Source organism: Thunnus thynnus, chromosome 12, assembly GCF_963924715.1.
Source record: "Thunnus thynnus chromosome 12, fThuThy2.1, whole genome shotgun sequence".
NCBI lineage: Eukaryota > Metazoa > Chordata > Actinopteri > Scombriformes > Scombridae > Thunnus > Thunnus thynnus.
The window spans coordinates 6,693,146-6,716,828 of NC_089528.1; the positions used below are offsets into that span (position 1 = coordinate 6,693,146).

Below are 23,683 nucleotides of genomic sequence, written 5' to 3' on the forward strand. Positions count from 1 at the left end.
TTAGCTGGTAAAACGCAGCTCACGTTTCAGAGGTTGTCGAGCATATCATAAGGGTGCACCGGAGAGAATCCAGCTTTAAACTCTGCATCATTGCCTGGCTGCACTCTCTTCTTCACCTCAGCCACCACTTCCATCTTCATTTCCCCGAGCCATCACTTTAGTCTCAGTCACCCTCTTCTCCCTGCTCCACCTCACTCACTACACTCCATCATTCCCACCCAGTGTCCTCCCATCCTTCCCCCACTCCCCTCACTGTGCTGTTGATGCAACTAACCATCACACACTCTGAAAGGGATCTCGAATTGTCGTCCCAGGAGTGTGTGCGTGTGTCTGTGTGTGTGCATAACAGTGTGTGTCTGGGAGGTGGAGTGGAAGTGTGATGATCCATAGATTCCAGACTACTGCTCGAACGAAGGTACCCTGGGTGGGGCCACATGCTCTATGGCCCCCCCTACTAAACAAACACACACACACACACACACACGCTCCATATGAGTCCATGGCGTGGTAAATGTAGCACCAGATGGCTAGCACTCAATCTGAGGAGGTATCTCTGTGACCCTAAATAAACCCAAGTGGGAGGCTGTGTGTGTGTGTGTGTGTGTACCCACAGCAGTATCACCATAAAAAAAGATCGTATTGTGCAGCAAAGCATAGATTCAGTGTGACTCTGTGTTCATGTGTGGTGTGTCTGTAAAAGTGTTTGCTGGGAAAAGGTTTAAAAAATATAAAGAAATGTTGTATGCTTGTTCTGGTTGAAAGATGTTATAGAAACACTGAAAATGCTTTTATTGAGGGAAACATTGTGTTCAACAGGAAAATACTGTTCTAACCTTATACCTTATTGGAACATATTCATTTTTATACCTACTTCCTGGGCCGTTATATACTCATTTTAGACTGTGCAAGAAGGGTTAAAAAGGACATATTATGCTTTTTGTAATTTGTTGTGATTTATACACTGTTCAGCATTCATCCTTCCATTTTGGATACTTTCTTTTTTCTTTTTTTTTTAACCATACCATGTTTGATAGGCATCTGTCAGCTCTGGCTGGCCAACATGACACAGATTCCAGTGAGAAACAGCAGCTACAGTAGCAATGATAACGCTAACACAGACTACACAAAGTTAGCTTTACAGGTAGTGAGAAATGAACCATGTGTGTCCCACACTATCTGTCGCAACCTGGCTCAAAAGTGTTTGACAAAGGAGGGAGACCACACATAGTCCTTAAATAATGCAAAAATGTTTGAATTAAGTAAATTAAATAAGAAAATACATTAGCAGGTCAATATGTACTGTACCAGTCAAAAGTTTGGACATGCCTTCCCGTTCACTTGGAAGAGAAAGCGTGTCCTAACTTTTGACTAGTACTGCATGCAATGTCTATGTGAGTGGTGACGAGTGTGTGGGTGTATGGATGTGCAACACAAAGCACAAACAAAGAATGTCAGTTGGCAGGCCAGGGGAAGAGAGTGAGAGGATCTTACAGGTCTGATTTATAGACTCCTGGTGTGACTCAGGTGTGTTGCAACCTCCCTCCCCTCAGAATCTCCTGTCTCAGCAGCAGCTTTGGTGGATAGGAGCAATTCGAGAGGAAGGGAAACACAGAGACTGCAGAGGACAGAGTAGAAAAGATGTTACCATTAATTGAGTTGCAAAGAGTTACAAAGGTGCATGGGACAGTCATAATATTATATTCGCCCTTAATGTGTTGGATGTCCAATTTGTAAAGCTGAAAAAACAGAGAGTACCGTATGAGCCTATGATTTAGGTTCTGCAGAGAGCTCAAAAAAGTGAGTGGGTTGTGGTCAGCATGAATTACAATTGGCAATCCAGAGTCCAGGTCGACATGACAGTGCCGCAAAACCAAGATTAATGCAAGCGCTTCTTTTTCTACCAGTGAGTAATTCAGCTGATCGGAGTTGAACTTCTTGGAAAAGAAGCACCTGCTCTTATATGGCTTGCATGCACTTTTATTGTTGAATTTACGTCTGCTAGTCGTTCAAACAAACCATGAATACGACTTAGATGATCCTCCCAGGTGTTACTGTACCAGACCACATCGTCCAGATATACAATGTAGCCCTCAAGACTATTAACAACCATATTCATGAGTCATTGAAATGTAGCTGGTGCGTTATGTAAGCCGAAACCCATGACTGTATAAGATAACAGGCCAGATGGTGTTATGAAAGCAGATACTTCTTGAGCTCTTGGCACCTGCAATGGATAAGAATCAGGCCTTGCCACAGCATTGACTATGTGGGGACAGATTTTTCAACAAGCAAACATGGAGAAACCCAACAGGAAGAGGAAGGTACAGCAATGTTGTTATCAAGCATGTACTTGACTTCACTATCAATTATCTTTTGATTCTCTTCACAGACTCAACAGAATCTTTGACAAAGTGTTTTGGCATCGCCCACATTGATGTCATGTTCAATCAAATGTGTTTTTGAATGTATGTCCCCAAATAAGGATGGATAACTTTTTATCAGTTCAGCCAACTTATATGTGATTTCTGACTAAAAAAACAGACTACAGGATGTGACAAGATAATTAAGAGTGCCTGTAATTCTGGTGCATCATAGTGTTTTATGACATTTATGACAAGTGCAGCATCTACTGTATGTACACAATTATTATATTCACTAAATTAAAGACCCGTAAAGATAACATGTATGATATTTTATTAATGTTTTCTCTGTCCACGCTGGAGCTCTGCTTAAATTCTCTCTCAATTTAAATTTGAACCTTAAAGAAAATCATCTTGTGTACCTTTTCTTCTAGTGTTATGTCCATAAGGTATACATCTAGTCAGATTGTGCAAATACATTGATGTCAGGAGCTCTGTATTAATTTATACATACTGTATTATAAATTTAAGGCAATTAAATGTAGGCTGACAGATTACTTGTCTCTTTCTGTCTTTGCCAGTCATAAAACCTGGAGTAGCTCTTTCAGAACTTTTATATCAGCTCTAAGGTTTTTATATTTTGGAAATGTATCTGTTTTAACATTTAAATAAAATACTCATCTGAAGGTTTCCACTATTGAACTTACTTTATTTTTTCTTTAGACTTTGCTTTCATGTAAAGTTTTTATTTTCAGATGTTCTTTCAGTTGGATTTCTCAGATGATCATTTACTGTCATCATACCTATTATGCTGGTGAAATCATAGCTGCTTACATTGTTGCTGAAGTTTTAAACAGACAGCTTCCAGCAGATTCTTTAAAAAATAAAAAGTGAGATGAGCATGCTCACAGTGTTCTAACACAGCCTTACTTAAAATTCACACCACCACATCAACTGAAGATTGATTTATTTGTAGATCGAACATCAGCTATAGTTCTTGACCCAGCCCAAGCTCTCTAAGAAGACGAGGAAAAACTTCTGAGCCTGTATGGAAATTGGAGAGATTCCCTCCACATGGAAGGCTGGGCAGCTGGACAGTTTCATGATCCATTTTTGTTGCTGTGTTTTTTCCAGTTTCCTCCCTGGTATTAATTTTCCATTTCTGAGGATGCAGCAGGGCACACAGCAGACAGTGATGGAGGTCAGGTGGGCTCCAGCGCATCTCAGCAGAGAGAGAAACAGTGACAGCAGGATCCTATGCAGAGAACAGACATCACAGAGTATTGTTCAATGCTAACTGTTTCCTGCAATGTGGAGATTGTGTGGTGCTGTCCTGACAGTGATAATGTGTTGTGGTGGGAGGAACAAACCTGAAGGTCTCGATGTCCCGGTGAAAGACTCCCTTGGCGTGCATGTCAATGGCTGCATCCACCAGCTGCCTCAGGATCATCTGAGATAGAGAGACATAGACATACAGTAGCTGAGAGGGACTGTAAGGAAGTACTTTCTCCAGATTCTTGGCATGGTGGAAAAGTGTCTAAAATAACATTACAGGGCAAAAATTTACAGAACAGTTCCTCAAACTTTAAACACTGCTGAACTATCAGTCTCAATTGTCTTTCAGAAGAACTGAATTGAGATTGACTAACACTAGCATGTTCCTGGCTTGCTATCATGTTAGCTGTTATCTTGCCAACTACAGTAGTTTACCAGTCTAGAAGGGATATCGTGGCAGATTATCCAACTGATTCTGGTGGACATGCAGTCTTGAGCATGAGGGCCAACTTGAGAATGACTTCAAACAGCCTCCCATTGCAAACCTAAAGAATACAAATGTATGCATGTTGAGTGGTAAATGAGGTTCAATTGACGTAATCCAGGCAGTATTTGGTTACCTATACAATGTATTTGCAAATGCAAATTGATTACATATGAATGTTACTTTTAGGCTGGACAGCTGGATGGCTACAGGATCCATTTTTGTTGTTGCTGTGTTTTTTCCAGTTTCCTCCCTGGTGTTAATGTTCCATTTCTGAGGATGCAGCAGGACACACAGCAGACAGTGATGGAGGTCAGGTGGGCTCCAGCGCATCTCAGCAGGAGGAGAAACAGTGACAGCAGGATCCCATGCAAAGAACAGACATCACAGAGTATTATTCAATGCTAACTGTTTCCTGCAATGTGGATATGTGTGTGGTGCTGTCCTGACTGTGACAATGTGAGGTGGTGGGAGGAACCAACCTGAAGGCCTTTTATTGAAGAGGAGGGCTTAGATGGGTGGAGGGCTGGATTATGTGAGGGCAAGGAAGGACTGTAGCTCCTGCAGAGTGGCACGCTCCATTGGGTTTCTGGCCAGACACATGTCCAACAACATCTTGCAGTCTAAAAAGTAAGAGCAAAAGCAGGAGATCAAGGTTTAAGGGGGCAGCTACAGTACTCTGTGAGGGGAAAAAAAACATATTTGCTTTCCAGAAGAAGATACTGTCTGGTATGAAACTGTGTCTTACCTTGGGACAGCTCACTGTCGATTTTAATGTGGTGGTGGATGAAGCCTGATGTTGAAAAATACTCTCTATCATTCAGCAACGAATAGAAGAGTGCGCCCAGCTGCCAGACCGTGGTGGGACGAGCCCAGTATGTGCGACAGTCAAACCACTCTGGAGGGGCGTATGCAGGGGTACCTAGAACACACAGCAACAGAGAAATGGAGGAAGACAAAGACAGAAAGTGAGAGAGAATGAGAAGGGGGCTAAGCTTTCTTTATACATGAAAGTTATTATTCTAAAAATTGGCTAATGGATGTCATACCACAGAAGGAATGGAAAGATGTCTTTGTTGAGAAGCTGCCACAGCCAAAATCAATCACCCGGAGTCTTGGGGCACCAGTTGAAGAACGCTGTATCAGGGTGTTTTCTAACTTGATGTCCCGGTGAAAGACACCCTTGGCGTGCATGTCAATGGCAGCATCCACCAACTGCCTCAGGATCATCTGAGATAGAGAGACATAGACATACAGTAGTTGAGAGGGACTGTGAGGCAATATTTTCTCCAGATTCTTGGCAGGGTGGAAAAATGTCTAAAATAACATTATGGGGCAAGAATTTACAGAACACTTCCGCAAACTTTAAACACTGCTGAACTGTCAGTCTCAGTTGTCTCTCTAGCATGTTCCTGGCTGGCTATCATGTTAGCTGTTATCTTGCCAGCTACAGTATTTTACCAACTAGCCCTGTGAGTAGTCCCTACATCACCACTCTCTAGCAAAGCCTATTTCACAAGGATGTGTGGATGTGTGGTTCAAATCACACCAAATGTGATAAATGTAACTTTTCAGTTGTGGTTTGAACCAAATCAAACAAGCTTTAGTCTGCAGCCTAAAACACTCTACTGAAAAAGACAAATGAAATTCAATCAAGTGTTGACCTTGGTTGCAGTTTTAGCCAGAGTGACTTTCCCATCAGGTAAGCTCTGCTCTAAAGGATGCCAAGAACTGCTTTTCTACACACACATACACAGGAGCATCCTCCATATAGCCTCAGTACCTTAGCCTCATGTTCTGGCAGGGAGCCTCTGTTGATTTGGAGGTACTTGTGAAGGTCCAGGGAGTAGGCTGGTCTTTCCAAAACCAGGATTAACTCATGTTCAAGAGCGTACCAGTCCAGAAGGGATATCGCGGCGGATTGTCCAACTGATCCTGGTAGACCTCCAGTCTTGAGCATGAGGGCCACCTCCAGAATGATGTAATACACCTTCCCATTGCAAACCTCAAGAAAACAAATGTAGACATGTTGAGCGGTAAATGAGGTTCAATTGAGATAATCAGGCAGCATTTGTTTACTTATAAAGTGTATTTGCAAATGCAAATTGATTACATATGAATGTCACTTTTAGGAGAAAGAGATATAATATAAATATAAATATAATATGAAATATAAGCAGCTGCAGAACTCATAGCTTGTCTGTTTTGCTCATTAACATTAGAGCAGTGAAAAAAAAGTTTAACATTCAGGGAAAAATTCTAGTATCAACAGTTTGTGTTTGACATTAGATAAAATCACTCACCACTCGTTCGCGCCTCACCATATTCCTGGGAACATGCTTGATAGCCACCTGCAAGACAGAAATACAAGTCCTTTGGTTGGCACTTTCTGAAGTTGTGGTGATGGTATAACGTGTATATGAACATGTGTTTGTAAGACTTACTGGTAAAGAGTCCTCTTTACGGAAGCCAGCATACACTGAACCGAAGCCTCCCTAACCGATCGGAGCTTGCTGGACATACTTGTTCTCAAATTCAGCTACACACAAACACACATGGAGAGATTTATTTTACTTCCTCTGACATTTTTACATCCAACCCTTCTCCTAACCAATCGTGATTTTATTCTTAACCATAACCGTGAATACAAAGGCCAGACTAAAAGTAATCTCTTGTAGAAGGTGCAGGCAGAGTGTCTTCACTTAGCTTACACAGCAGTGGCAGCACACAAACTAATCTTTCTCTAACTTTCTTTCTATCAGCCCACCTCTGCTAGTGCTTCCTGAGGAGGCCAGCTCAAAGACTTTCTGCTCTTCCAGGGAGGCGTTGTTAAAGATATGGCTGATAATCACTTTCTCACTGGATCCACTAGAGCTGGATCCAGTAGAGCTAGAGCTGGATCTTGTAGCACTGGATCCAGTAGTGCTGGATCCAGTAGAGATGGATACATCAGCACTGGATTCAGTGGGGCTGGACACAGTGATGCTGGTGCTGTCGCTACACCTCATCCTTTTTGCTGATGTCCCTGCGTCGACACTGGCCTCTCTCTTGCCCCACTGTTTCATGAAATTCTCCACTGATCCTTCACTAGGCCTTGCTTTTTTCCTGGGCATCTTTCCATCATCACTAGCCCTCCTCTTCCTCATATTAACACTCTCCTGCACCTTGTTGCAGGGCTCAGTGGAGCAGGTGATGTTGCAAACCTTGATCTTTTTCATGGGTGTTGCTGCAACATCACTGTCCTCCCTTTTTCTCTTCCTCACATTGAAATCCATGTTGTTCTCTACAAATGAGAAAAACCCTGTGAACAACTTCCTGTACTGCACATGCTTCATATGCATGATGACCTGTCGGGGTTGTGCACTTTGACATAAGAAACATATAATGAACTTGGTGAATAATTATATCAGTACTGAACAAGAGGTGATGACAATAAGGGGAAGAGCAAAGTAAATAAACAAATACAAGACATCAACCCCTCTCAGATGTGCACCTTGTAAGTTAATGTGTGGGCAAGTTTAACTGTCAGTCTCATGTTTGAATAAGCCCCTGAGTCACTTTTCCATCAAAGTCTAGATCAGACTTAACATTTTTCAACACATTCAACACATCTTGTCAGAGTTGAATGCTGATACATAAATGTAAAAACTGCAGCAGCATAAAGTAAGAGGTATTGATATTATTTTTTGTGACAAATTTAATAAAATGTATTTATTAAACCAAAAAATTCTGTGCATTTTAAGTTAGCCAACCAAAATGTGTTTTCAAAGACTTTTTTCCCTCCTTCGTGTATAAAAGGCAGGAAACTTAAGAAATAACAATCATCAGACCATCAGTCACCTTAAACATAGTTTGGTTGGTGGGATGATGATAATGGTGGATGAGAAAGTAAGTTACAATAGGAGTTCTACTGGTGGTTTGATTAGACTAGTGAGAAGCAGGGACTGTGTATCTCTGTAAAATAAGTTTTAAAACCCATCTCTTTATATCATTATTTTCTGAACAGCAGTGTGTTATAAACCCTCCACTAAAGCTGGACCTAAATGTTGGACCGTTACCTGACAGAATTGCCTTGTTTGAACCAAAAGTTTTTATTTGATAGTTATATCATTATATTCAGGTCAGTAAACTTTTTCTATCAAGTCACAGCACAGATGTACGTTACAAATAAGTTTTCAGCATTTAAATAAAACTCTCACCAACAGGACTCTTATGTACAAATCGAGGCACTAAATCAGAAATGATACCCACACCTGATAAATCATCTGGATTGCCACAACTTCACACTTACCTCGATCTTTTGTCATGAACTTTTGTGTAGACGTAGAAGACATGACGTAACTGTTTCGAACGAGATTCATTTGACGATACAAGCACCTGCAGAGAACTGAAGACTGTGTACTGATCAGAGTGTGAAAAACAGTAACATACTAACTGCATTTGGAATGGAATGATGCCATGACTGTGACATCATAATGCTGAAGAATCTGAAGTAACAAAGGCAAAGAGCAGGCAAAATTCCATATTTTTATTTGAGTCTAGGTGACTAATTTCATCCCCCTACCACAGTAACTACAGTCCCACTTTACCACTGGTCTTCATATTTGGAATAAAGTCTCATCTGGGGAGACATTTAGTGTATCTCTGCTTTTGTGCACGAAAGCAAAATAATAATAATCAGTCTGAGAGCAAATCCCTACATGTTAATGAAATGGGCTATTAATTTGTCTTTTCTTGCCCTTTTAACACATTTTCTATGTAATGTGTGTGTATTTAACACTATCATCTCAAAGCTTACAAGCAAACTTTTAAGTATTTTAAGAAGTGAATTTCTAAACAACTGAGTCAATTGTAGATTAGGATGGATGATTAGTGTTTTTTAATGAATGAATGTGATCCGTCTGATCCATGTGCACACTGTGGTTGTTTTTATCAACTACTATGGTTATAGAGAGAGGGGTGGTTTGTTGATTGAACCCAAAAAAAACCCAACTGTTTTTATGCGGTCAATTTCATGTTCAATAAAATAAATAATTTGAGTTTACTTTGCATAACAAAAACATATTATTACAACAAGAGTTGCAGTGTTGTGCTGAACTCATTTCTTTTGCTTCCCTAATATAAAACTGGCTCAATTTTCTGTGTTTTTACTAACTTATTTTCTAGTACACGTAGTTTACTAAAAGTTGCAACATAAAATCTAAAGGTTGAGTACAACTTCGATTTCTTTGCTTGTGTAACATAAAATCTTTGTGTAGAAATAAAACCTAAATTTCTGTTACAATATTTAAATCAATACAACTTTAATAAATAACGTCAAAAAGCCATATATTGTTAAAGTCCATGTAAAGGAAAATCAGAGATTTCTTTTGAAACAAATTATATATGTTAGTAAATAATTGCTGAAAATGTGAAAAGACTGTGAACTATGTAGTACTGAATTGTGGAGTTAGGCTGTTAAACTGCTTTTCACAGTTTCTGTGTTTCTGGTTTTGTTGGGTGTGTCTAAAATGGCTGCACCATGACGTAGAGGCGTTACTAGCATAATCCCTCCCCCTCAACAGTATATAAGAGCTAGAGCGCTTTGGCTTCAACTGGGTGTGTAGTCTGTTGGCAATACCTTCACTGCAAGCTTAGCATTAGCATCCTGATGTATGCTGCAGTCACAACAGTAGATATAAACTCTATGGGCAGATGGAAAGTCCACACGTAACTATGAGATATTCTCGGTTAACAGAGCAGTGCCTCTGTATAATGGCATTGTCCGTACACCAAGCTTTGTTAACATAAACGCATAGTCCACCAGGCCCCTCTGGTCTTACCAGAGTCATTAGCTATTGTATCTGCCCTGAGGATGTAGCAGCCCGTTAGCTCAATGGCGCTATCGGGGACGCTGCTGTTAAGCCACGTTTCCATAAAAATCATGAAGTTGCGGTCCATAATCCTTTTATGAGCGGTGATCCACAGTCGCAGTTGATCCATTTTGTTCACCAGAGACTGTGCATTAGAGAGGAAAATGCTGAGTAGAGATAGCTGATGAGGAATTAGCCTTAGCTTAGCCGTTAGCAGTTGGGCATGCCCTGTTCTGAACTGGCCGTTGTGCTCTTGAAAGAAAGTTGTGGATTCCTCATTTAAAACTACATGTGACGCAATGAATAAACAGACTCAATGTTTCCCAGTGTCTCCGTCATCACGCTGGACATAAACAGTAGCACAAGATTTCTCCCACTCCTGCAAATATATGTGTAACGTTAAACATTAACAGCTAACGTTAGCTAACATGTGATAAGCAGCACAAGCAGCTTAAACACTGTATGGTATAAGTATTAATACACGTTGTGTTTTAAGTTTACCAGTCACACACTCTCCAGGCTCCTGGAAGTGGTCAAAATTATTTTCTCTGGTAGTTAGCATTTATAAGACCACCTGTCTTTTTGAGCTCCTTATCATGTGTGACATGATGTGACTATGTGGCAGCTTGAAATATTTTTTCAAAGATGCTTTGGACTCATGGCAGAAAAACACATTTCACGAGCCTTCAGAAACTGCTGCAGATTAAACTGGACTAACAAAATGCTTTTAGGGCTGACTGACTCTAACACACTCACTATAAACAGACTTTTAGACACTCGTTAGCCTAGCGAGATTAAGGCTACAAACAACCTGTAATGCAGCACTTGGCGTAGGAGTTGGTTTTACACATCTGATGTAGCTGTTAGCATAGTGTGTGTGCAAATTACTAAAGACCGACATGCATAACCTGTTAAAAATATTCTCTGTGGTTAACTGTTGACATCCTAACCAGGATATTGCTGTGAGATCTGACAGAGATTTCAGCGCAATGCTACATTAACACACACACAAACACACACTCACACACACATTTCTCTGTAAGCAGAAAGCCACTTCTGAGTTAAGACAGATCAGGAGAGTCTGTCGGCTGTTATGACTCAGCTCTCATCCGAGTCTCCCCTTGAGAAGTTTTTCATCAGTATGTTTAATGTTTAATGTGTAAGAAAGTGTTTTAAGTCATTTTTGTGACTGCTTCTATGATCTCAGACTCAAATGCTAATAGTTGCACGGGTGTTGAAACTTGTTCAGATTCATTTTCATCACCCTTAGCCCATTTATAGACTTTATTTTATTGTTAAAATATAACAATAACGATTAATATAATGCATTGTTCATCATTACTGTTTGTTTTGACCATTGAAGCTAATCAACATTAATTCGACTGAGAAAAAAATACTTGTTGATTAAATGATGGGTCTTTTTCTTTTTTCTTTTTTTTTTTTTTTTTTTTTTGAGGTTTTTTTATCATCTCAGTAGTGTTCCATATGGTTGAAGTATGTATGTTTTAGTGTCAAAATGCTATTTTCCCATGTGACCTGACGTAGGTTTCTGTTCAAATGGAAATGCCCACTCAGCCATTAGTACTCTCAGGTGTTTGCTCTGCTGTTGGAGCAGACACACCCTCCATGCTTATTGTACACTGTCAGTGAGACATGAAGAACCCTTTAAATGTGCTCAGCAATTGATAAATATGAAAATTGATAAATATGATCTCCACAATGTCCTCTAATGTGTTCCCACCTAACTCCCAAAAACATGTACATTAATTTGGCTCTATGTTTATGACAAATGTTAAATTATTTTTTGTAACATGAAATAATGTAACCATCACTAATAACGATGGTGTGTCAGAGGATTCTTTACTCTGATAGATTTGTGAGATAATAATTGAGAGTATTTAATCAAAGTTGTAACTGTAAATGTTTGTGCGTATTTTTTAGGACAATGTAGACCGAGGCCCAAACATTAAGAGATCTGCTGCCAATGTCTCCATCATGGCTGAAAGTTAAGATGTAAACATGGTGCTATTCCATTCTTGTGAAGTCAAGGTCATCCTTGTCTTGCCGAGTACTGAGTGTTGGCCTGATCCACTACTTTTATTGTATAGCTTGCTGTATGTCGTCCAGGTTGGTTACTCAAAAAGCGTGAATACTTCACTAAATGTGGATGGAGAAAAATTGACACTTTCCTCAAAAATTGAGCTATAAACTACAGAAGTAGCGTAACACACAAGCATTTGTGTTAAGCTGTTACAGTCATAATTTTGGTCTTAATATCCTTCACTGAGCTGTCATAATGGGATTTGCAATGTGCACAATAAAAAAGATACACTTATGGCCATCTTTTAAACTTGTTTATGTTCATAATTTGTCTTACTGTATATATTATTTTGTGTTAGCAGTGAGAATGTAAGACAACTTGGAAATTCATATTCACAGTAAAATGTTCTGAGACACATAGTTGAAAGTGTTTTTGTAGAATACACCTTTTCCCTAGTAGAGAAATGTGGTCATGCTAACTAACACCATTATCATGTTAGATGTATTCATTTTTGAGTACAATGACATTTCCAAAATGTATTTGAGTTTTTTTAGATGATTTAATTTCTAGTAGTGTCAACATTAACGTTTTGGTGGGTAAATTTGAAGAAGATATGTGAAAACAAAGAAATAGAATGGTTTTGGGTCACATCAGCTTTTGAGTCTATTCACCTTAGCAGGAGTAGTTATATTAACATTTAAAAATGAGGAAATATAGCAGCAAAAGTATGTGTAGTTCACTTAATTCTTTAACATACATTAACATGAGTAAAACAGTTGTTTCAATGCAATATTTTGTCTTTGAAGATTATTGTTAATTAAATATTAATTAAAAATTAATATATACATTAAATAACTAAAAATTAAATGTTGTGTATGCTATATATTCCCACTTAACATGGCATAGAAAATGATTAAAATACAAATTATTCCATCATTTATTTGAAAATATTGTGTTAAACTGACAGAAATCTCTGGTCAGACTTGGGTCAGTGACACATTTATATTGTGTCAGGTGTACTCATAACTTTCATGTTACTGTACTGGAAAGTTTTGTGTGCAAGTCATTTCCAAAAAACTTTTGAGTTGAGTGAGCAAAGTGGGATTTGAAAAAATAAATATTTTAGTTTAATTTGACATGAAAGTTACAAGATATAAATGTTGTTTGCAAATAAAATGACTGAGATGTGACACATTTTATTTGTGTTATGTAAAAAAGAAAATAATCATTCAGTAAGCTGTTATATAAGATATATATTCCCTGTTAAAATTACACAAAAATTCAAACTCTACAAACACAAATGATTTCATGCATGATTAAAAAAGTTGTTGAACTGACAGAAATTTCCAGTCAGATGAGGGTCATGTGACACATTTAATTTCTGTCAGGAGAACTTTCATGTTACTGTACTGGCCTAAACTACAAGTTTTGTGTGCAAGCCCCCATAAACTTTTAAGTACAGTGAGCAAACTGGGGTTTACAGTGTATAATTTCTCTCTCTGTGTATGTGTGTTTGCACATAACTTGACCCTTTGAGTTATTCTTGGCTGTGTGTTTACCACTATGTGATACGTGAGACCAAACTAATAAACAAACAATATCCAATCAGGCCCAGCTGTGAAATTGTATTTGAAAAAGCCTTTTCCCTTGTCAGTAATGGATTATTGAATGACATGTGACAGACAGGGATGGATTTATTGTGTGTGTGTGTGTGTGTGTGTGTGTGTGTGTGTGTGTGTGGCTCTGACACCTTGAACTTTTCATATTATCAGTCATTAGTGAGAGTGCAGTTCAGCCAATTTATATGTGATTTCTGACTAACTCTTAAAATAGCCAACAAAAAACAGACTACAGGATGTGACAAGATAATTAAGAGTGCCTGTAATTCTGGTGCATCATGTCATTTCATGACATTATGACAAGTTCAGCATCTACTGTATGTACACAATTATTATATTCACTAAATTAAAGACTGTTAAACATAATGTATGATATTTTATTAATGTTTTTTCTGTCCACACTGGAGCTCTGCTTAAATTATCTATCAATTTAAACCTTAAAGAAAATCATCTTGTGTACATTTTCTTCTAGTGTTATGTCCATAAGGTATACATCTAGTCAGATTGTACAAATACATTGATGTCAGGAGCTCTGTATTAATTTATACATACTGTATTATACATTTGAGGCAGTTAAATGTAGGCTGACAGATTACTTGTCTCTGTCTGTCTTTGCCAGTCATAAAACCTGGAGTAGCTCTTTCAGAACTTTTATATCAGCTCTAAGGTTTTTATATTTTGGAAATGTATCTGTTTTAACATTTAAATAACAGTAGGTCATCATCAAAATACTCATCTGAAGGTTTCCACTATTGAACTTACTTTATTTTTTCTTTAGACTTTGCTTTCATGTAAAGTTTTTATTTTCAGATGTTCTTTCAGTTGGATTTCTCAGATGATCATTTACTGTCATCATACCTATTATGCTGGTGAAATCATAGCTGCTTACATTTTTGCTGAAGTTTTAAACAGACAGCTTCCAGCTGATTCTTTAAGAAATAAAAAAGTGGGAAATGTTTCATCACAAGATGTGCTTAACCATAAGTGGTCACGATGTACTTCTGTTTCTACATGAGTAAAATAAACCAGATATATCACAGCTTTAAACATGTTTGTCAGAAATCATCTAGCAGCCTAAATTAGCCTGACTTATGCTTAGTACATTTCTTTTTCTGTACTCAAGAAATGTCTTGTAAACACGCTCACAGTGCTCTAACACAGCCTTACTTAAAATTCACACCACCATGTCAACTGAAGGTCGATTTATTTGTAGATCGAACATCAGCTTTAGTTCTTGACCCAGTCCAAGCTCTCTAAGAGGACGAGGAAAAACTCCCCAAAATCCCGAGCCTGTATGGAAATTGGAGAGATTCCCTCTGCACGGAAGGCTGGGCGGCTGGACAGCTTCATGATCCATTTTGTTGCTGTGTCTTTTCCAGTTTCCTCCCTGGTATTAATGTTCCATTTCCGAGGATGCAGCAGGGCACACAGCAGACAGTGATGGAGGTCAGGTGGGCTCCAGCGCATCTCAGCAGAGAGAGAAATAGTGACAGCAGGATCCTATGCAGAGAACAGACATCACAGAGTATTGTTCAATGCTGTTTCCTGCAATGTGGAGATTGTGTGGTGCTGTCCTGACAGTGATAATATGGGGTGGCGGGAGGAACCAACCTGAAGGCCTCGATGTCCCAGTGAAAGACACCCTTGGCGTGCATGTCAATGGCTGCATCCACCAGCTGCCTCAGGATCATCTGAGATAGAGAGACATAGACATACAGTAGCTGAGAGGGACTGTAAGGCAGTACTTTCTCCAGATTCCCATAATGTCTAAAATAACATTATGGGGCAAATATTTACAGAACAGTTCCTCAAACTTAAAACACTGCTGAACTGTCAGTCTCAGTTGTATTTCAGAAGAACTGGATTGAGATTGACTAACACTAACATGTTCCTGGCTTGCTATCATGTTAGCTGTTATCTTGCCAACTACAGTAGTTTACCAGTCTAGAAGGGATATCGTGGCAGATTATCCAACTGATTCTGGTGGACATGCAGTCTTGAGCATAACGGCCAACTTGAGAATGACGTCAAACAGCCTCCCATTGCAAACCTAAAGAATACAAATGTATACATGTTGAGTGGTAAATGAGGTTCAGTTGAGGTAATCCAGGCAGTATTTGGTTACCCATAAAAAGTATTTGCAAATGCAAATTGATTACATATTTTTTGTTGTTGCTGTGTTTTTTCCAGTTTCCTCCCTGGTGTTAATGTTCCATTTCTGAGGATGCAGCAGGACACACAGCAGACAGTGATGGAGGTCAGGTGGGCTCCAGTGCATCTCAGCAGGAGGAGAAACAGTGACAGCAGGATCCCATGCAAAGAACAGACATCACAGAGTATTATTCAATGCTAACTGTTTCCTGCAATGTGGATGTGTGTGTGGTGCTGTCCTGACTGTGACAATGTGAGGTGGTGGGAGGAACCAACCTGAAGGCCTTTTATTGAAGAGGAGGGCTTAGATGGGTGGAGGGCTGGATTATGTGAGGGCAAGGAAGGACTGTAGCTCCTGCAGAGTGGCACGCTCCATTGGGTTTCTGGCCAGACACATGTCCAACAACATCTTGCAGTCTAAAAAGTAAGAGCAAAAGCAGGAGATCAAGGTTTAAGGGGGCAGCTACAGTACTCTGTGAGGGGAAAAAAAACATATTTGCTTTCCAGAGGAAGATACTGTCTGGTATGAAACTGTGTCTTACCTTGGGACAGCTCACTGTCAATTTTAATGTGGTGGTGGATGAAGCCTGATGTTGAAAAATACTCTCTATCATTCAGCAACGAATAGAAGAGTGCGCCCAGCTGCCAGACCGTGGTGGGACGAGCCCAGTATGTGCGACAGTCAAACCACTCTGGAGGGGCGTATGCAGGGGTACCTAGAACACACAGCAACAGAGAAATGGAGGAAGACAAAGACAGAAAGTGAGAGAGAATGAGAAGGGGGCTAAGCTTTCTTTATACATGAAAGTTATTATTCTAAAAATTGGCTAATGGATGTCATACCACAGAAGGAATGGAAAGATGTCTTTGTTGAAAAGCTGCCACAGCCAAAATCAATCACCCGGAGTCTTGGGGCACCAGTTGAAGAGCGCTGAATCAGGGTGTTTTCTAACTTGATGTCCCGGTGAAAGACACCCTTGGCGTGCATGTCAATGGCAGCATCCACCAGCTGCCTCAGGATCATCTGAGATAGAGAGACATAGACATACAGTAGTTGAGAGGGACTGTAAGGCAGTATTTTCTCCAGATTCTTGGCAGGGTGGAAAAATGTCTAAAATAACATTTTGGGGCAAGAATTTACAGAACACTTCCGCAAACTTTAAACACTGCTGAACTGTCAGTCTCGGTTGTCTCTCTAGCATGTTCCTGGCTGGCTATCACACCAAATGTGATAAATGTAACTTTTCAGTTGTGGTTTGAACCAAATCAAACAAGCTTTAGACTGTAGCCTAAAACACTGAAAAAGTCAAATGAAATTCAATCAAGTGTTGACCTTGGTTGCAGTTTTAGCCAGAGTGACCCTCTCATCAAGTAAGCTCTGCTCTAAAGGATGCCAAGAACTGCCTTTCTACACACACATACACAGGAGCATCCTCCATATAGCCTCAGTACCTTAGCCTCATGTTCCGGCAGGGAGCCTCTGTTGATTTGGAGGTACTTGTGGAGGTCCAGGGAGTAGGCTGGTCTTTCCAAAACCAGGATTAACTCATGTTCAAGAGCATACCAGTCCAGAAGGGATATCGCGGCGGATTGTCCAACTGATCCTGGTAGACCTCCAGTCTTGAGCATGAGGGCCACCTCCAGAATGATGTAAAACATCTTCCCATTGCAAACCTCAAGAAAACAAATGTAGACATGTTGAGTGGTAAATGAGGTTCAATTGAGGTAATCAGGCAGCATTTGTTAACCTATAAAGTGTATTTGCAAATGCAAATTGATTACATATGAATGTCACTTTTAGGAGAAAGGATTGAAATATAAGCAGCTGCAGAACTCATAGCTTGTCTGTTTTGCTCATTTACATTAGAGCAGTGAAAAAAAAGTTCAACATTCAGGGAAAAATTCTAGTATCAACAGTTTGTGTTTGACATTAGATAAAATCACTCACCACTCGTTCGCGCCTCACCATATCCCTGGGAACATGCTTGATAGCCACCTGCAAGACAGAAATACAAGTCCTTTGGTTGGCACTTTCTGAAGTTGTGGTGATGGTATAACGTGTATATGAACATGTGTTTGTAAGACTTACTGGTAAAGAGTCTTCTTTACGGAAGCCAGCATACACTGAACCGAAGCCTCCCGAACCGATCGGAGCTTGCTGGACATACTTGTTCTCAAATTCAGCTACACACAAACACACACAGGGAGATTTATTTTACTTCTTCTGACATTTTTACTTCCAACCCTTCTCCTAACCAATTCTGATTTTAGTATGAACCATAACCCTGAATACAAAGGCCAGACTAAAAGTAATCTCTTGTAGAAGGTGCAGGCAGAGTGTCTTCACTTAGCTTACACAGCAGTAGCAGCACACAAACTAATCTTTCTCTAACTTTCTTTCTATCAGCCCACCTCTGCTAGTGCTTCCTGAGGAGGCCATCTCAAAGACTTTCTGCTCTTCCAGGGAGGCGTTGTTAAAGATATGGCTGATGATCACTTTCTCACTGGATCCACTAGAGCTGGATCCAGTAGAGCTAGAGCTGGATCCAGTAGAGCTAGAGCTCGATCTTGTAGAACTGGATCCAGTAGTGCTGGATCCAGTAGAGATGGATACATCAGCACTGGATTCAGTGGGGCTGGACACAGTGATGCTGGTGCTGTCACTACACCTCATCCTTTTTGCTGATGTCCCTGCGTCGACACTGGCCTCTCTCTTGCCCCACTGTTTCATGAAATTCTCCACTGATCCTTCACTAGGCCTTGCTTTTTTCCTGGGCATCTTTCCATCATCACTAGCCCTCCTCTTCCTCATATTAACACCCTCCTGCACCTTGTTGCAGGGTTCAGTGGAGCAGGTGATGTTGCAAACCTTGATCTTTTTCATGGGTGCAACATCACTGTCCTCCCTTTTTCTCTTCCTCACATTGAAATCCATGTTGTTCTCTACAAATGAGAAAAACCCTGTGAACAACTTCCTGTACTGCACACGCTTCATATGCATGATGACCTGTCGGGGTTGTGCACTTTGACATAAGAAACATATAATGAACTTGGTGAATAATTATATCAGTACTGAACAAGAGATGATGACAATAAGGGGAAGAGCAAAGTAAATAAACAAATACAAGACTTCAACCCCTCTCAGATGTGCACCTTGTAAGTTAATGTGTGGGCAAGTTTAACTGTCAGTCTCATGTTTGAATAAGCCCCTGAGTCACTTTTCCATCAAAGTCTAGATCAGACTTAACATTATTTTTTAACACATTCAACACATCTTGTCAGAATTGAATGCCGTCACATAAATGTAAAAACTGCAGCAGCATAAAGTGAGAGGTATTGATATTATTTTTTTTGACAAATTTAATAAAATGTATTTATTAAACCAAAAAATTCTGTGCATTTTAAGTTAGCCAACCAAAATGTGTTTTCAAAGACTTTTTTCCCTCCTTCGTGTATAAAAGGCAGGAAACTTAAGACATAACAATCATCAGGCCATCAGTCATCTTAAACATAGTTTGGTTGGTGAGATGATGATGATGGTGGATGAGAAAATAAGTTACAATAGGAGTTCTACTGGTGGTTTGATTAGACTAGTGAGAAGCAGGGACTGTGTATCTCTGTAAAATAAATTTTAAAACCCATCTCTTTATATCATTATTTTCTGAACAGCAGTGTGTTATAAACCCTCCACTAAAGCTGGACCTAAATGTTGGACCGTTACCTGACAGAATTGCCTTGTTTGGACCAAAACATTTTATTTGATAGTTATATCATTATATTCAGGTCAGCAAACTTTTTCTATCAAGTTACAGCACAGATGTACATTACAAATAAGTTTTCAGCATTTAAATAAAACTCTCACCAACAGGACTCTTATGTACAACTCCAGGCACTAAATCAGAAATGATACCCACACCTGATAAATCATATGGATTGCCACAACTTCACACTTACCTCGATCTTTTGTCATGAACTTTTGTGTAGACGTAGAAGACATGACGTAACTGTTTCGAACGAGATTCATTTGACGATACAAGCACCTGCAGATAACTGAAGACTGTGTACTGATCAGAGTGTGAAAAACAGTAACATACTAACTGCATTTGGAATGGAATGATGCCATGACTGTGACATCATAATGCTGAAGAATCTGAAGTAACAAAGTCAAAGAGCAGGCAAAATTCCATATTTTTATTTGTGTTAAGGTGCCTAATTTCATCCTGTGTGGAGTGTGTTTCCCCCTACCACAGTAACTACAGTCCCAATTTACCACTGGTCTTCATATTTGGAATAAAGTCTCATCTGGAGAGACATTTAGTGTATCTCTGCTTTTGTGCAACGTGGACGTGCAATGTGTGGACGTTGCTGTTGCATATACCACTGACCCCCATGTTGTATTTAGTCTTTATTTTTGGGGCATTCTGGTAGAATGGAGGCCTTTAAGGTTCATCTCTGTGTACTATACAAAAAGCAACTTCTCTACCTCACCCAAATGTAACATCTTTTTGCAGTATTCCAGCTTTTTTCAAATTTCTGAGTTATGCACATAAAACCATGCAAACAGAAACATACCTGCTTTCTTACTGTATTGTTCTAATAAAAGCCAGGTATTTCAGTGACCTGCTGATCTTTACCCCAGACAGTGAAGTCAGTAACAGTGGCCACAATCACCTCCCTTTAGTATATATATATCTAACTGAGATAATAGATTTTAATCAGGAAGAAATACAAAATGAAAGGAATTCAAACATAAAAATGAATAATTTATTCAAAGGCTTCACTGTAATGAATCCAAATTATATTCGAATATCAACATTTTAATTAACTCAATAGTTTTAATAATTATTACACTGTTACATTTTAAATGGTTTAAAATTAAAACTTCCACTTTTTTTCACCAATTTTAACTTTCTCTGTGTATGTGTGCTTGCACATAACTTGACCCTTCTATTTATTCTTTGTGTGTTTACAGTCATGTGATACGTGAGACCAAACTAATAAACAAACAATATCAAATCAGGCCCAACTGTGAAATTGTGTTTAAATAGGGTCCTTTCCTCTTGTCAGTAATGGATGAATGAATGAAATGTGACAGACAGGGATGGATTTATTGTGTGTGTTGGTGTATGTGTGTGCACATGGATGGACACAGTGGCTTACAATCACATTACTGTACGTGTGTGAGTGTACACATATCAGTACATGTGTGTCTGTGAATTTTGTATCTGTTTCATATATTGATGTCACATCTATATACAGTATATACTCACCAGCCACTTTATTAGATATACTTTGCTAGTAGTGGGTTGGACCCCCTTTTGCCTTCAGAACTGCCTTAATTCTTTGTGGCATAGATTCAACAAGGTGCTGGAAACGTTCCTCAGAGATTTTGGTCCATATTGACATGATAACATCATGCAGCTGCTGCAGATTTGTCGGCTGTACATCCATGATATGACTCTCCTGTTTTACCACATCCAAATGTGCTCTATTGCATTGAAATTTGGTGACTGTTGAGTACAGTGAACTCATGTTCAAGAAACCAGTTTGAGATCATTTGAGCTTTGTGACATGGCATGTCATCCTGCTGGAAGTAGATGTTAGAAGACAGCCACACTGTGGTCATAAAGGGTTGGACATGGTCAGCAGCACTACTCAGGTAGGCTGTGGTGTTTAAATGATGCTCAGCTGGCAGTAAGGGGCCTCAAGTATCCCAAGAAAATATCCCCCACATTATTACACCACCACCAGCAGCCTGACCTGTTGATACAAGGCAGGATGGATCCATGCTTTCATGTTGTTTACGGCAAATTCTAACCCTACCGTCTGAATGTCAAAGCAGAAATCAAGACTCATCAGACCAGGCAACATTTTTCCAATCTTCTATTGCACAATTTTGGTGAGCCCGTGTGAATTGTACCCTCAGTTACCTGTTCTTAGCTGACAGGAGTGGCACCCGGTGTGGTCTTCTGCAGCTGTAGCCCATCAGCTTCAAGGTTCCACATGTTGTGCGTTCAGAGATGTTCTTCTGCATACCTCGGTTTTAACGAGTGGTTATTTGAGTTACTGTTGCCTGTCTGTTGTCTGGCACCAACAACCATGCCATGTTCATAGTCATTTAAATCACCTTTCTTCCCCATTCTGATGCTTAGTTCGAACTTCAGCAGATCATCTTGTCATGTCTACATGCCTAAATGCATTGAGTTGCTGCCAGGTGATTGGCTGATTAGATATTTGCTTGTGAGTGTACATATAGTAAACAGTATCTTTCAATCAGCAAGTCAGAGAGGATAGTTACACAGCAGCTTCATGTTCATCTATGTGGATTTTATGTCAACGTTGAAATATTCCCAGTAATGAAAAAAATCTAAATTTTTCAAACACATTTTAGCTAAAATTTAGGTTATATTCTATTTTTTACACGTTCAGAGTCAAACTGCTTTTGAACTAACTCATTAAGTAGTATTCCTGCAAACGCTTCATTGTAAACCTGCAATGACACCAGCCAGCTGACACCCCTGTAGCACTCTGTGCTGTGAAAAAATTTGCATACATATTCATAAGGGGTGCGATGTAATGTCATACTTGTGACTACTCAATTTACACTGACATTTGCCAGGCTTCTGTCAGTTCAGTAGCTAGCTAGCTGACAACCTCAAATTTGCAAGTATTCAGATTCAAGTCCTAAAAATCAACCATGTTAGAAAGATCAGAAACAGTTATCTCTACCAACTGCAGAGAAACTAGCATTTGGTCCGCCTATCATGTGGGTTTATTTATTTAAAAAAGTATATCTCACTGTTTCTACAAGCACATGATTGCAGTACCTCAGGGAAATCTTTAATAGAATACAGTATCCATTTACAAGTTGAGAGCTGCGCTGTATTGATTTTTTAGCCCACGCAAATACTTTTATTTAGAGATTAGCAAAACACAGAATCTCTGACACACAAACACATGCACACACACATACACCTTGTTGGCGATGATCAGCTATTTCTGGTGTTTATCATTCCTTCCATCCATTTTCTAATCCCTCTACATTATTAAGTGTGTGGGTGATGAAAAATGGGTGCATATATCCATGTTCATATGGAAAATTTATGGTGTTTATAGGTTCAAGTGCTTCTGTGTGCATTTGCTCAATTGGTGTATATTAAGCAGATGTGTGTGTGTGTGTGTTTGTGTGTGTGTTTTCACATACTGTTGTTGTAGATATTAGAATGAAATGAAGTGTGAAATAAGCTCCTCTGTCTCTCTGGAGTGCAGTTGTGGGAAATCCCTCCTCAACATATCACACATGTTTACCATCTATCCCTCCAGCTCTATACCCTCCCACGTTGCCCATTAGGCCTCCGCCAAAGCTTACATTTGATAGTGGTAAAGTGGGCACACCATGTGATGGATATACTGCTGATGAATTGGCACACTGAGGAGAAGATGGGAATATTAAAGGCTACATAAACCCTCTTGTTTTACTGTAACACTTATCTGCTGATGAGGCCTTATGTACAAATGACAAGGATAAGGCATCCCTAAAGATAAAATAAGATAAGATTATAAGAAGTACTTTAATTGAACCCCTGTAGGGGAAATTCACTTTGACACAAGGGAATGTACATCAAAGAAAGAAATTTCCATGAACACCTACACACCAAAAAATTAAGTTAAAATAATTAAATAGAATTAGATAAAATAGGAATAACAGATACAATAAAGCGGATGTGTGTATATACATGTGCAATATCTGTGGTGGTGACAGATTATACAAGCAAGAACATGCAGTAGAACTCACTGAAGAAGAAATGAGCTCTCTGTTTACACACATAAAGTGTATGTAACCCCCCCAAAAAAGAGGTGGAAACATTTTAATTGCCTCATGTATTGGTAGGAATACTCAT

The 23,683-nt window shown here is 39.4% G+C and overlaps 2 protein-coding genes across 4 annotated transcripts; both read right to left on the bottom strand.

The window, feature by feature from the left end:
• Positions 1–3,310: 3,310 nt before the first annotated feature.
• LOC137193684 (serine/threonine-protein kinase pim-2-like) lies at positions 3,311–19,951 on the bottom strand. Of its 2 annotated transcripts, none has more exons than XM_067604999.1 (11): positions 19,737–19,951; positions 18,195–18,725; positions 17,872–17,966; positions 6,423–6,470; positions 5,903–6,124; positions 5,169–5,349; positions 4,868–5,041; positions 4,303–4,742; positions 4,071–4,180; positions 3,731–3,810; positions 3,311–3,615 (listed from the first exon to the last, which is right to left on the bottom strand). In XM_067604999.1, exons 1-8 carry the CDS (start codon positions 19,804–19,806, stop codon positions 4,651–4,653), a joined length of 1,413 nt encoding a protein of 470 aa, XP_067461100.1. In that variant the 5' UTR covers positions 19,807–19,951; the 3' UTR covers positions 3,311–3,615; positions 3,731–3,810; positions 4,071–4,180; positions 4,303–4,650. The 2 variants fall into 2 exon arrangements, with proteins under 2 accessions (XP_067461100.1, XP_067461101.1); XM_067605000.1 differs by lacking the exons at positions 3,311–3,615; positions 3,731–3,810; positions 4,071–4,180; ... (3 more) ...; positions 5,903–6,124; positions 6,423–6,470 and adding exons at positions 14,375–15,131; positions 15,243–15,322; positions 15,572–15,681; ... (3 more) ...; positions 17,235–17,456; positions 17,731–17,778.
• Positions 6,565–11,221, bottom strand: LOC137193685 (secreted 45 kDa protein-like). Of its 2 annotated transcripts, none has more exons than XM_067605003.1 (3): positions 9,740–11,221; positions 6,887–7,402; positions 6,565–6,658 (listed from the first exon to the last, which is right to left on the bottom strand). In XM_067605003.1, the coding sequence occupies exons 2-3, from the start codon at positions 7,392–7,394 to the stop codon at positions 6,615–6,617; spliced, it is 552 nt and encodes a 183-aa protein (XP_067461104.1). In that variant the 5' UTR covers positions 7,395–7,402; positions 9,740–11,221; the 3' UTR covers positions 6,565–6,614. The 2 variants fall into 2 exon arrangements, with proteins under 2 accessions (XP_067461104.1, XP_067461102.1); XM_067605001.1 differs by lacking the exon at positions 9,740–11,221 and adding an exon at positions 8,411–9,731.
• Positions 19,952–23,683: the final 3,732 nt, after the last annotated feature.

Bases quoted from the DNA above. Each gene is read 5' to 3' on its own strand.
- LOC137193685 (XM_067605001.1), bottom strand. From the start codon at position 8,480: ATGAATCTCGTTCGAAACAGTTACGTCATGTCTTCTACGTCTACACAA. The intron at 7,403-8,410 runs GTAAGTGTGAAG...TCTCATTTGTAG, and splicing joins GTTCATGACAAAAGATCGAG to AGAACAACATGGATTTCAAT. The intron at 6,659-6,886 runs GTGGGCTGATAG...GTTTGTGTGTAG, and splicing joins CTCAGGAAGCACTAGCAGAG to CTGAATTTGAGAACAAGTAT.
- LOC137193684 (XM_067604999.1), bottom strand. From the start codon at position 19,806: ATGAATCTCGTTCGAAACAGTTACGTCATGTCTTCTACGTCTACACAA. The intron at 5,350-5,902 runs GTACTGAGGCTA...TCTCTATCTCAG, and splicing joins TGCCAGAACATGAGGCTAAG to ATGATCCTGAGGCAGTTGGT. The intron at 4,743-4,867 runs GTAAGACACAGT...CTTACTTTTTAG, and splicing joins CGACAGTGAGCTGTCCCAAG to ACTGCAAGATGTTGTTGGAC.